Source organism: Camellia sinensis, chromosome 7, assembly GCF_055761805.1.
Source record: "Camellia sinensis isolate YWXY chromosome 7, ASM5576180v1, whole genome shotgun sequence".
In the NCBI taxonomy this organism is placed as follows: domain Eukaryota; kingdom Viridiplantae; phylum Streptophyta; class Magnoliopsida; order Ericales; family Theaceae; genus Camellia; species Camellia sinensis.
This window is the reverse complement of record NC_138967.1, coordinates 154,380,956-154,395,353: the sequence shown is the minus strand read 5'-3', so window position 1 is coordinate 154,395,353 and position 14,398 is coordinate 154,380,956. Positions and strand designations below refer to the sequence as shown.

At 37.3% G+C, this 14,398-nt stretch overlaps 1 protein-coding gene across 7 annotated transcripts in view; it reads right to left on the bottom strand.

Moving 5' to 3' along the window:
* LOC114305917 (alpha,alpha-trehalose-phosphate synthase [UDP-forming] 1) overlaps positions 1-14,398 on the bottom strand; it is a 69,363-nt gene that overhangs the window by 25,137 nt on the left and 29,828 nt on the right. The window contains exons 1-7 of one of the 7 annotated variants that reach the window (XM_028251058.2): positions 11,705-11,941; positions 10,218-10,662; positions 9,972-10,069; positions 9,450-9,838; positions 7,508-7,622; positions 7,214-7,315; positions 5,015-5,165 (exon numbers count right to left, since the gene is read on the bottom strand). In XM_028251058.2, the coding sequence (XP_028106859.1) occupies positions 5,015-5,165; positions 7,214-7,315; positions 7,508-7,622; positions 9,450-9,838; positions 9,972-10,069; positions 10,218-10,587 (1,225 nt within the window). In that variant the 5' untranslated portion in view covers positions 10,588-10,662; positions 11,705-11,941. Of the gene's footprint in view, positions 1-5,014; positions 5,166-7,213; positions 7,316-7,507; positions 7,623-9,449; positions 9,839-9,971; positions 10,070-10,217; positions 10,663-10,801; positions 10,917-11,363; positions 11,942-14,398 lie in introns of those variants that run through there. The other 6 variants (XM_028251056.2, XM_028251057.2, XM_028251053.2 and 3 more) reach the window with 6 other exon arrangements.

The following is a 14,398-nucleotide window of genomic DNA, read 5'->3' as shown; positions in this document are numbered from 1 at the left end:
TCCTAAAATTCATACTGTTGAAAAAAAGATGCATATTTTCTCTAACCATCCCTCACGTGAAAACTATCATACATACACAATCAGACAAACAGAAAGAATCAAGTGAAATTAGGTAGCCAACAAGTATTAAATGCAAATGGATAACTTTACAACAAGACCTCCCAGTTTAGTGAAATCAAATGTAAAGCAAAGCTTCAGGTGGAGAATGAAAAGTTTATTGGATTGTAGACGGGAGAATATCAAAGTGAAAATTGTGCTTTGTTTGATAGCAAGATTGCCCTCCACCTAAGTTTAGATTCTCGAAAAGTTTCTACATTAAGGCCAGGGGCTACAGGGGCATTCTAGACCCCAAACAACACTAATAAGACACAATGATCAATTTTCTTATACATTTGTAAAAAATAAATGTATTATTGATTGATGAGTTGATGATTGATATTTGATTCTGTTTCAATTGATTGATTATATAGATGTAGGTTAGGTGGTGGTAGGTGAGGAGTAGGTGAGTGTGTGGTAGGTGATGGTAAGTGTGTGGTAGGTGATGGTAAATTCTAACAGCCCCCCGCAAACTCAAGGAGGATAGAAACTAACCAACTTGAGTTTGAAGAGAGGAACAAAACAAGAAAATACATAAAAAATAAAAAAGGATAGGAGACACTGTATGGTCGTGTCAGACCATTGGTGAAGACACTGAATGGTGGTGTCATAACGTTGTAGAGGACACTGTATGGGGGTGTCATAACGGTGTAGAGGACACTGGATGGCGGTGTCAGACCGATGTAGAAGACAGTTTATGGGGTCATGTCGGACCGTTGTAGAAGACAGTTTATGGGGTCATGTCGGACCGTTGTAGCAGACAATGTTGTGACAGTTGTTGTGACAGTTTACAGAGTCTTGCTGGACCCTTGTAGAAACTAACCGGAATCAATGTCGGGACAGTTTACAGAGTCTTGTCGGACCCTTGAAGGAGCTAACCGGAATCAATGTCGGGACAGTTTACAGAGTCTTGTCGGACCCATAAAGGAGCTAACCGGAATCAATGTCGGAACAGTTTACAGAGTCTTGTCGGACCCATAAAGGAGCTAACCGGAATCAATGTCGGGACAGTTTACAGAGTCTTGTCGGACCCATAAAGGAGCTAACCGGAATCAATGTCAGAACAGTTTACAGAGTCTTGTCGGACCCATAAAGGAGCTAACCGGAATCAATGTCGGGACAGTTTACAGAGTCTTGTCGGACCCTTAAAAAGTTACACCCTCAAAAGGTGTGCCCAATTTTGTCAAAAGGCGTGCCATCAAAAGGTGTGCCGGCCATGATGGCGAAGCACGTGGGCGCCTTGGCTTGCGTGCCCGATTGTCGGCTGGTGGCAAGAGGCGCGCGATGCGCGTGGCTGCCTTGGCTATTTAACCAAGGTTGATGCTGAGGCTGAGGCAGAGAAAAGCTGCGAAAAACCTCTGAAAAACTTCGTTGTGCTGAGAGAGAGTCTGAAAAAACTCTGTTGCGAGAGAAAATGGCCTCGTCCTCGTCTTCCCGTGGACTGCTCACCCTCTTTCCCGACCTCAACGAGTCAACAAGAGAGAGAACTGGTGCGGTGGCACTGGAAACTCAACCAAGCGCCCCGGAGTTTGCTCCGTTGAACTTTCCGATGCGGTCGGTGGAGCAAAGAATGGCAGTGCAGTCGGATGTGGAGGCCAATCAGTATACTCTGAAGGCATGTGTGGAAAGCATGACGGCGGTCACAAACTTGTCGAACCGGCTGCAGAGTAGGACAAATGAGGTGCAGCATTTAAACTCCCAGCTGGCTCTGCTCCAACGCATGTATAAGGATGCGCGAGCAGAGATAAGCGTGCTAAGGGCAGAAAACAAGGAGCTGAAGCGGAAGGCTACCGTGATGTTCCGATTTGGAGGGCCGCCATATGCGGCAGTGGAGGAGTATGGGGGAGTGAACGTGCTCGGCGGGGTGGAAAACACGGAGGCAGCACCGTCAAGGGCTGCTCAGGACGGAGGCAAGAAGAAGAGACCGGCAGCAGAGTAGAGACGAAAAATCCCACTGTTCCAATTTGTGTTGGTTTTTTTTTTTTTTTTGTGAAGTGGTGTAAAATGGTGATCCGGGTGAGCCCCGACATGAATAAAATAAGTTGGTGTGCAGTTGGTCTTCTGCCTCTTTTTTTTTTTTTTTTTCTTTTTTTTTTTTTTAATGAAAAAAAAGATGAAAAATAAAGTGAAAGAAAAATAAAAAAGAAAGAAATAATAAGAAGAGAATCACGTGGGTTGCTTGTAATGGAATCAGAGAAATGATGAAAGTGGGTTTAGTGGATAGAAAAAGGGATGAGAGAGAGAGGGAGTGGATGGAATTAAAAAATAAAAAATAAAGAAAAATAATGTTATCAGAAAGGGCATGTGCAAAGCTGTGTCGTGGGCCTTTAGAGAGAGAAGGTTGGGCGGTTGTCCAATGTGGAGGACAAACATAGTGGGTTATATTATATGCAGAAAGTGGGCGGTGAGATGAGAGAGTCATGGGATGCTTGTCGGAAAGGGTGCTGTCCGTGTGTATGATGATGGCTCTGAATCTTGCAGCGGTGGTGGAAAGATTGATAGGAGTCGGAGGTTGATCAGGTTGCTTCTCCAACTTAAGTTTCTCTATGGATGTGTTAGGTAGCCAAGAATGGAACTTTGAAGGTTCCGAATCTCCATCGCAAGATAGATCTGTAAATTTTCCAGAACCTTCTCGAAGTTCTGGTGGAGTTTCAAGTAAGGTTCCACAGGCTTTGAGAAATCTGCCCTCATCCTTGAGCTCCCTGTTGTTGTTGCCATGCTCTGGAGTCCTCAAGGCAGGATTTTTTTCATCCTGACATGGCAATCCTTCTTTATCATCGGCAAGTAGTAAGGATGACAGAGGATTCCGAGATACAACAGGTTTTCTGAGATTCGAAGGGAGTGGTTCTGTTCTTTCACACCCACGATCCATCGACACCATTATCTTTGGGGAAAGCTGTTTTATGAATCGAAGGAGGGAAGGAAGCACAGGAAGGCGATTCGAACAAGCCCAGATAGGAATACTCACGGCAATTGCCTCGTCCGGTGATCGGACAGGAGGGATTGAATAAGAGCTTGGGTCAAAAGCATCGAAATCGATGATATGAACACGGCCGCCATAGCCAAGAGCTTCGAGGATTGCTTGGTTAGAAGTGAAATTCATGAAATGGGTAACAGGGGAGGCTTCAGAGAGCAATTTATAAGCACCCATTTTGAACAAAGCATCAAAGGGCGTAGAAGTTCTAGGAGGTGTGGGTGAATCTGGACCGTTGATTCACGGGTTGGGTGATGAATCAGTTTGTTGAGGAAGGAGAAAGAGAATTAGAAAATTTTGGGTTTGTCCGGCGGACGGTCAAGGCGAGGCTGCCGTCCGCCGGTGAAGCGGAATCACTAAATTCTCAACCTTGCTCTGATACCATGTAAAAAATAAATGTATTATTGATTGATGAGTTGATGATTGATATTTGATTCTGTTACAATTGATTGATTATATAGATGTAGGTTAGGTGGTGGTAGGTGAGGAGTAGGTGAGTGTGTGGTAGGTGATGGTAAGTGTGTGGTAGGTGATGGTAAATTCTAACAACATTCTAACAAAGGTTGAATCCATGCGTCCTAAAATAATTCAAAAAATTTTATACAGCTAGTTTTCTTCTCTTTTAACGTCCACAATTGGTCTTGCGGCTTGATCCATGTCAAATGTTATCATATGTTAAGCCTGTAAAGCTCTGATTTTCTTTCCCTACTCATAATTGCTGTTGAAGGTAAATGTTGCTACTTCTGAACAAGGTTAATTGTTACAGCAAATGATAAATTTTGCAAGTGATCCTATATCAATTTAAGAAGAGAAATGGCATTCCGAAAAAATAATCCAGATCTCAGTCCGAAGAACTGTGTTGGTGTTGTGAAATGACTTCATTGTAAGCTAATGAATATGTGGGGCCTAGAGACAGTGATGCTATTAATCTCATGGATGATGCCAGCAAATTCAGATTGCAGTTTTGTACTACAAATTCGGACAGTATTTCAGTGCTCATTTAGAAAGGTTTTGACTGTTGAACTTCAGAATATAATTCATCACATCTTTCACACATACTACAGCATCATTAAGGGCTTAATAATAAACCAATGTGCCTAACGGGGGCATATATTTTTGTTGTTGCTGTCCACCCTGACATGCACACTTCAGATAGATTAACTTTTTCTGGCCAGCGGTAATAATCAAACTCTTTTTTTTTGGCTAACAATAAAATTCAGACCCCTAACCTCACCACTCCCTTCAGATGCCACACCCTCACTTTAACTGCAGTGCTGCAATGGCTTTGGTCCAAGTTTGATCACTCTAATAAGAGGAATGACAACCATGCTACAACATTCAATAGTTTAGTTGAGGCTTTTTCCAAGTAAGGTCCAAGACGATCAAGCTCAAGGGTCAGAGGCAAGCAAATTTCAGGGGTTCCAATACAAGGTTCTCCAAGAGCTCAAATCCCTTAGCATTGCATAAAAAATGATGTTTATCTTTGGAATTATGGCGAGACTGCTATTCTAAGAGTTCAAATTTACAAAAAGAACCTTCACAGAGGGTACCACTTATGGCAAGAAGTAGCCATATCTAAGGGCAACTTCATCAGGGCAGAAGGACTCAAGTAATATCTGACAAATATCTACAGTTGGAGAAACCATGGCATCATGTACCAGAAACTTAACATGTTCCTGTAAACAACTGCCACATTTAATCGTTAATTGTCTACATAGCACGGTGTATGCCAGTGTAAATCCTCAACTTTCACAAATAAAGTCCTAACTTCTCAATAAGACTCTTCTTTTTATTAAATAAATAAATAACGGACACACATCAGATCTTCTAGTCTGAAAAATATAAGTTAATTCCAGACAAGAAACTATTTGACATATAACGATTCCAATGATAAAATCACGTCAATAGAAAGATAAGATTGAGCTGGTTACGTAAATAGCATACATTCAGGAACATCTGTTCTCGTTGGCACAGCAATTTGCAGCAAAACCACTTTATCACGCCAATTCGGGTTTTCCTCAAGGAACTTTTCAAATGCCAGAATCTTTTGAGGAATTCCTTTGATCATATCAAGGCGATCAACACCTAACATCACCTGTAAAACAGCAACAAATCTAGTAAACAGAGCCAAAGTCTAACCACAAAATACTTACAAGCACAATAGATTGCTGTTTGAGGCTTGATTTTTTTTTCAAATAAAAGAATAAGAAAAACGGAACTATTTTGTCTATGCACAAAAACATCTTATGCATAGCAGTCCATCAATGAAAACAACAACATAATCACATCGGTGACATAAAAATAAAACACTCGAACAACATAAAGTCAATAGAATTATCTGTTTTATTTCTTTTCTTTTTTCCTTTTCGTCTTTTAAATCAAAGGATAGCATATATTGGTTGAACCTTAAATGCACTGAGGAAATTGCAAAATATTTAGTAAGCAAAATTGGTATTCATATCTATTCCCACCCAAGGACACTATCAAAGAACACGAAACTAAAAAATCAAAAAGATAAGTGAATGTTGTAGTATCATATACATCTCATATATGTGTGTTCATATCATAGTTGTCAAATCGGGATTCAAATCGAATCGAAATGGAATTGTACTAAATTACGAATCGAATCGTGAATCGTAAAGATTCAGTCATCTTTTTTAAAATTACATAGAAAAATATATCTACACACTTAGATATTAAACATATCTAATAAATATGAAATATTTAGACTTAAATCAATAAAAATATTGTTTTAAATGATGATCATGCGGTCTAGGTAAGAAGCTAACACAAGTTCCCATGTTACCACTTCACCTTTTCCCTTTTAGATACTATTTCTTATCAACCATTCTTAATAAAGAAAGCAAACAAAGACAAACTTTCAATTTTCAAGTACCAACAACTCAAACAACAATGTTTTTAACTATTTACAAGGTTAAAAAATCAAAATTTTCAAACTTTTTAAAAAATCTCACTTGATGCCTCCAAAAAATTCATTTTGTAAATGCAAGTATGTAGATAAAATTGAATATGTAAGCCTAGAATATTGTAGAGAGAGAAATTTCATTTTTTTTACTCTAAGGTTTGAGTATTTGAGAGTAAATAGGGAGGGAGAAAGTCAAAAGATAGCATATATTAACCCTAGAGACCTTAAAAAGGTTGTGTGAACCCTTTTCCAACATTAAAAAACCAAAAAAGAAAGCCAAACATCGATTTTAGTGAATTGAATCGATTCATGATTCACCGATTCAGTTCACCAATTCACTTACAATTCATAGCTATTTGCAATTCACACAACCTATTCGTATCGATTACCCCCTGAATCGAATCGAATCGTACGATTCGAATCACGAAAAGTACGATTCTAACAACAGAAGTTCATATCAAATATATATATATATATATATATGTAGAGAGAGAGAGAGAGAGAGAGAGAGAGAGAGAGAGCAATAGTTTGAAAATCCAATGAGTTATAATTGCAGCTCTTTGCGACTTCTAAGAAATGAATAACCAATCAATTACCATATAAGTAAAAAGCAAAAGCACAATACACAATAATTTAACTCAAAAATAAGCAAACATGCACAATTGTAAATATACTTGCACATAGCCGATACATAACCTTTAATATGTATCATCTTGTAATGAATGAATAATTAGGTCATCAAAATAGAAACGGAGGAAATTTATATCTCAACCTCTGTTATCAAGATCTTACAATTTGAGATTCATGCATAGATCAATATGAATCTGAGTGAATCTATTTTGGTATAAAACCTATTGTGATTTGCATGATTCACAATCAATTCACAATTCATGCAATGATTGAAATTATTGTGTCCAACAGATTCCGACTTCTTTTACATTTTTTTTAATTGAAAATGATATAATACAATTTCTGAGAGTGTTTAGTACGAAAATAACCAATACTTATGTATGATTTGTTGTTATTTTAGTTTGAACTGAGAATGTGCAGAGAGACACAGTAGCTCAAAATTTATCCAGAGGTTGTAAATTAGAGCTTTGAACTGAGTTTTTTACAAGTTAATGTAAAGTTCAACTCTAAAATTTAATTTGAGGTATTAATGTAAAATTAACTGAAAGTTCACAAGAATAAACAGCACCAAGGAATATAGCACCAACCTTTCTCCCAGCAAATCTATCTTTTAGTTCTTTGATGTGTTTCTGGACTTCAGTATCCTCAAGTGCACGAATGAACCGATCTGAATCTATCCCAATAGGAAACTGGAATTCAATGAACATTAAAACAAGAATAAGCTTAACAAAGTTGGCATCAAAGTAGTTCAAAATGGAATTTTAAACACTTAAGTATGTTAGCAAATTTATGCAATACCAATATATAAGAAGTGATTTGAAGAATCAAATAGAATGAAGAGGTAAGAATGCACAAAATGAACAATGTAGTTTTCAACATACCGCAGCCACACGAGTCAGCCTTCCTTGATCCTCTACTCCTTCAGGTGTGCCTTCAAGCCCAAGAATTCGAGTGCACGCACTAACAAAATGCCTAGCATAGTCATAGGTGTGGAAACTGAAATACAAAAATCAATTAATTCTCATTTTGCAAGTTCTAACATATGATGATCTCAGTAAGAAAATTGATTGTCGCAAATAAAATATGCAGAGATATTATGGTTAAAAAAGAAAGACTAAAGAGAGTAGCATAATAAGGATCAACTCATGCAAATTCTGCCAAGGTTTAGTATCTTAACCTCAAGTAGATAAAGATAGGAACACAAAGACATGCAAATGGGGGAAAAAAAATAAAAAATACATGTAACTGGGGAAAAATAAATTAATTGTCAATGCACAATAAGGGTTAACTCATGCAAATTCTGCCAAGGTTTAGTATCTTATCCTTCAATTACTTTGAGATGGTGGTAAGTAAATCCATTAGTTAATTAAAAAACAACGCCCAATTAATACACATTAATGTGTGTTTGGGAGGGAAAAGATTGAGTATACACCTAACCTTTGGCATAATGTACAAAGTGGTTGCCCCAAGACTTGAACCCATAACTTCAAGGTTATCAGGCCAAGGTTTTACCATCGAACCAATGGTCACCCCTAAATCCATTAGGTAATATGTGGATAAAAATGATAATAATTGCAGAGCTTCTATGAGAACTTAATCATGAAGAGATCCAATACCCTTAACATCATACTATGAGCAAGAGAACTGCATGGTATGTCATAGTTTTGGAGAAAACTATAATCTTGGTGGCAGAGATGGAAATTTTCACATACAAACATTGCCTGATTGAACAATAACGAAATAAAACTTTACTATTAATATTCCAGCATGCATCAAAAGTATCCAACTATTTTGGGCTGGCAGTATGGTATGAATCATTAAGGTTGAGAATTTCTCAGGTCATGATATTTGTATTCTCTTCTTTTCTTTTGTTTTTTCATTGAGTCTACAGAAAAGAAAAACTAAGGAAGGCAATATGAAAATTTTGAAATTTCTCAGTTTAATTCATTCTCTTTCTTAGTTTCATATACCAGTCAAGAAATAAACAGCTCATTAATTTAAATAATAACAAGGCCTAGTGAATTCTTGAAGTTTTACCATCTCATAATAGCTTCTATCAATATAAAGATTTTAATTTTACAAATTCAATATATACATAATGTCCAATTTAAAATATAGCAAATCTAAGGTGCAAAATAAATGTCCATCATTGAGTTGAAAGTTGGACCACACAAAAATACTATGTGTGAAACAGATTTATAAACCTCCCACATTACATACTCTACCATACAGCCGAAACCTCAAAAATTGGTTTGATTAAGAGAAGGTTAGTTTTTTTGAACTCTTCAATTGGCAGATTGAACTAAAGAATATACAACACTGGAAAACATGAAGAACAAGATCAAGAAAAACATGAGTGCAAATGGACACATTCAAAGACAGATCTCCCAGCTGTATCCTTCTCATGCCAACAGAAGCCAATGAGATATAGACATACAGCACAGTTGCACCTCAATAAATCTCAAAATTCAACATATTTGTCAACAGTTCGACATGAATAAATTTATATCAAAGCACATAGGCAGCATGATTCCATGTTATGTGAGTGATGATGCAAGATGCAAGTAGCTTGTTGCCTTTGACAGAATAACCCACATAGCTTCTGACTTTAGGAAATATTATAGATAGTTAGCAGGCATCAAGCATTTGACAGTTTAAAGAAGAAATGTGTTCTAGTGATTGAGAAGGCACTTGCATAAGTTTAGAAGTTTGCAAGAGATGCCAATTAATCTGAAATACTATTGCCAGTCTAATAATATTCACCATGTTAAATGAGGAAAAGTGCCATGAGATAAAATATTGGTGTAGAAAACTACAACTTACCCAACCAGGTCAGCAGCAAGAACTGCACGCAGCAGCTCTTTTCGAGATGGCAGCGTCCTGTGGATTTCAGAAGAAGGAAAGGGTGTGTGAAGAAACCAACCAACTTTCATTTTGCTATTGTGTTCCTTCAAGCATTTTGGAAGAAACATGAGGTGGTAGTCATGGCACCACACAACATCACCCTCTTCATAATGCTGGTTTACCACATCAGCAAACATCTTATTTGCTTTCATATATGCAGCAAACTGAGACTGAAAACTTCTGGTAGTGGCAAGACGATCTTCTTGCGGAAGTCCAAGATAATGAAAAAGAGGCCATAATATGTTGTTGCAATACCCATTATAATATTGATGAACAATATCTTCATCAAGAAATACTGGAATACATCTCTGCAGTGAACCCAAAAGGAAAAAAAAATCAGGAATTTAATGATGCTCGCAAGAATTCTTCATAAATCAAACTCAAATATTTAAAATATCGATGTCACAAGGCTAGAAAAGATTGTGGCCTGAAACTTTGAACCTTTTCAGCCAAAGCTTTAGTAAGTGCCCTCTGTCCAGCCTCATCTGGCACATTAACACCAGCCCACCCAATCCATCTTGCCTCGAACTCCTTCACACCTATAAAAATTTCAATTAACATGTATTAGGTTTCTCGATGAGGGTAGAAACACAATCTATATAACAAACCAAATGAGACCAAGTAGTAAATTCAATGCATAAGGATGTTGAGATAAAAAACAAGAAAAAGAACTCAACCTAAACTTACCCAGAAGAGCAGTGACTAGACCCCCGCCGCTTATCTCCAGTGACCAGGACTCCTCACCTCTTCTAACTGCAGAGACAGGTAACCTATTGGCCACCACCAACAGTCTTTGCCTGAAGGGTCTCCCATCTGGCCTTTCCCATCCTTCACCAAGCGCCTGTGCAGCCGAGGCCCCTTCCAAATATTGTTCCACATAGGAAGAAGCCCCAAAGTTATCGCCTTCTCTCGAGCGCAGTTCAATCCCTTTGTTATTTTCAGTAGCCTCATTTGAATGAGAAGCCTTGTTGCTCTTTCTTATCTCTCTATCTCTCAAGAGCCTTTCTAATCTACTTGTGGGGATGGCTGGGTTGCCGTTGTACTTGTTCCCAGGCATATGCTCAGTCTACAACTAAACCTCCACCACCAACTTTAGTATGAATTCCAGGCTTTCTAGAGAAAATTAAGTTTCCTACATTTTTCATTAGAGCAAATTAAGTCCAACAAATCTTGATACTAAAGCATACAAAAATTTATAATAGAACAATTTTCGAACAACGAGTAAATAGGCAATTCTACAGCAGTGGAACAATTTTACTTCAAATTCATACCAAATAGACTTGTCATCCTCAGTAATAAACACATCAAAACAAGAGAAAGGCAGTAAGGGTGTATAGAAAGAGATAATACAGATAATGGGATCCACACAGAAATGTATGGGGGAAATGAATGGGGTCTACCAATGAGTCCTGGTTATTTGTATTCAATAATTTTATAAAGCCACATTCTACACATTGAGATATGAAATAGCACAACCATCCTTAATGCCATAAAGCAAGAGAGAGAGACACAGAATGACATATGGGCAGAGAGAAATGAATTATAAATCATATAATTCTCTATATATATACATAGAGAGAAGCTGGATAATGGGTTAAATATAAATTCTTGAGGCGAAAAACTAGTTTCTGGTTCTGCCACTGACAACTACAACAAAAACTCACAACATTGCATGGGGAAATTCAAAGAGTTCGATTAAGTTGAAGCAACAAGACAGCTTTCGGCTAAATTCAGAGCTATATCACCTCCAAAAACTCACAAATTTCAAAAAAAGAACAGAACCAAGAAACAAGAAATCTAACAAGAAAAACAATACGGCCAATATGGGTTCACCTAATTTCGATCCAAATGTTGATTTCTTGAAATGGGTTTTCAATCAAAACATTGTGGGATTTCTGGGTGGGTAATGAAACCAATTTGGGTGCAGTAGGGAGAGGGAGAGAGAGAGAGGGGCAGAGAGAAATGTCGAGATTGTGGGGTTGGCAGAGGATTATGTTAAGGTAGTGAGAGAGTGAAAAAAAAGAAAAGAAAAAAAAAAGAGAGAGAGAGGAGCAAAGGAGACTTCGTGTCGTGTAACCTTTACAAGGTGCACGCCGCCTTACAGCCATGCAGGTAACACCAAGGATTTGCTGAAAAGGAAATACATATATATATATATATAATGGAATGCTTACGCAAGAAGAGAGAATCTCATCAAAAACCTCATAGATTATTTGTGTGTGATTAATAAGATTACTAATATGCAAATGCAATCAATGCAATTATTCTCTTTGCTCCGGTTGGCACCTTCCGGTGGACTCCGCTTCCGGTGGGTGCTCATTTCTCCTGGTTTTTCGTTCCGAATCATTTTCTCACCTTTCGTTTTTGGAGTTTTTGGATTTTGGATTCCTACATAATTTACCTAGGGCAAATTGCAAAATAATAATAATAATAATAATAATTACAAAAAAAAAAAATTGAGAAATGAAAATAATTATAGTATACATAAAAAGATTAAAAAATAATTACAAAAACACGATAAAATGTGGGTTTTCACTTAAAATTTTGCCCTCTAAACTTCTCTTTAGAGCATCTCCAATAGTTCATCAGATTTTTAATCAAATCTGAGTAAAAAAAAACGATTTCCTCTATTTGATATCGCTTGCTCTAACGGAGAAATTTGGCTTTTCATCAAACTACCGGCCGATTGGGCGGACGACCGGCCAGTCGACCAATCAATGCAAAAAAATGAAAAACTTGGTTCTGATCTCTCTATTTTCCTTTTCTTTTTTTTTTTACTAAGAAAACAAAAAGGTGATCAACCGAGGGGTGGACCGGGTGGTCAACCTCCTAGTGTAAAATTTTCATAAAATTTGGCTTAAGGTGGTCATCCGGGAGGACGTCCAGCCGACCATCCAATGGGTCCCACACTCAACGACTACGCATAGTAATTTGGTGAAAAGTGCAACACATCTTCAGTTTGGTGAAAATTTAGGGCTATTCTCAATTTAATATCAGTTTGATAAACCCATTAGAGCCAAAAAAGTTGTACTTATTCATCAAATTCAAATTTGGTGATACATTTGCTTAACTGTTGGAAATGGTCCTTCTTTTCGCCCTCTTTCTTTTTTCTTTTCCACCCGAAACCATCTTCAATCAGAGACCACCCCTCCATCATTCTTAGTCGCTAGCCACCTCTCTCCTTCTTTTCTTGACCCCAAACCCTCTGTGCCCACCCCTATTTACTTTCTTGTCGTTGACCAAACTGTCTCTCAACCCCATTCTACCTTATTTTCGTTTCTTACTACCATTACTATAACACCCGAGCGATACTCCAACCATTTCCTATATCCTTCGGCCCAACTCTAGCTCCTTGTTCCCATCGTTACCACAACACCTCTAACTCCTCCTTAAACCACCAAGCACTTCCAACCTCCCTCCTAGAACCTTAAATCTCTCATCGTTAAATCTCTCTTTCTCTATTTCTACCATGATCTATCTTATTGAGTAAAGTAAGGTAGGAAAGGGCTAGAGATGGACAGAGGGGGTTGGAAGAGGGCTAAGATGGTATCGACAACAATGAGGAAGATGGTTGATGGCCAAGATGGTTCGGAAAAGGCTAGGGTAGACATAGATGGTTGGGAAGAGTTAAGATAGGGTTGCGGCTAGGGATGGCAAAATGCCTTGACCTGCCAGGTCCCTGACGCCCCCTAACCCTAATAAGATGGGTTTAGGGATGGTTAAATAGACTAGAGTTGAATTTGAGAAAATTTTTAAAAAATCAAATTTGGTTTGGGCTAGGGGGAGAGAATTTTTTTACTCGAACCCTACTCGACCTGCAAATATAATAATAAATAAATAATAATATTACATATATATATGTGTGTGTATAATATATTATTAAATTTTTATAAAATATATATAATATCTATTGAGTTTTTATCATGTTATATATATATATATATAATATAATTTTAATATATATACAATATATTATATATTTTTATAATTATAAATAACATAATTGTTAAATTTCCTATTGTGTTGCGGATCGAGTAGGGTTGGAAATGGGAGTTATATTTGTACGTTTAGATGCAGGTGGAAGAGAGTTCCATAAAGGCCAGGTTGAAGGTGGGAGCAAGTAGCAAAAATAGGAGTGCGATGGGGTAGAGGGTCTCCGACTCATACCTAGCCCGATGCCATCTCTAGTCGCAGCAATTAGAAAGGGTGAGAAAGAGAGGTGGTCACTGCCTATAGAACATGGGACACAAATAATATAAATAAAAAAAAAAAAAGATGCAAATAAAAGAGAAGTTGCAAGGCAAAAAAAGAAATGACAAAAAAACAAATTTCACCATAATTTTGTAACTAGTTTTTAACTTTCCGTTTATAGCTATTATTTCCAATTGCCCACATTTAATTTCTTTTATTTTTCTGCAATTCTTTCAATTAATTTTATGCATTCATTTAATTACTTAATAAGTAAAATAATAAAATTAAACTAATGAATTGGCCTGATAAGTTAAACTAAGGTAGCCAATCCTTGGCCAGGTGTGATGTATGACAAGTTATTTAGTAGTGGAGCACTAATGTTCTATACCATTTAACACTGATACTTGTTAGATAATTTCTTAACATCATAACAAAAAGTAGAGAAAATTAATCTACGCTCTCTTTTTCATTTTTTAGTAATAGAAAAGATCTACAATATTATTTTGTGATATCTAAGGTCTTTCAACCCCACACTCATATATCACAGAAAAATTTGATTCTCTCAGATCATACCTTGAGAGACTAATGAATCGCCGTACTCGATGCCGTAGACGCAGGTGTTGGTGAAACAACGAAAAGCAAAGCTGGTGGTGAAGGAGAGTTGAGAGCTACAAGTG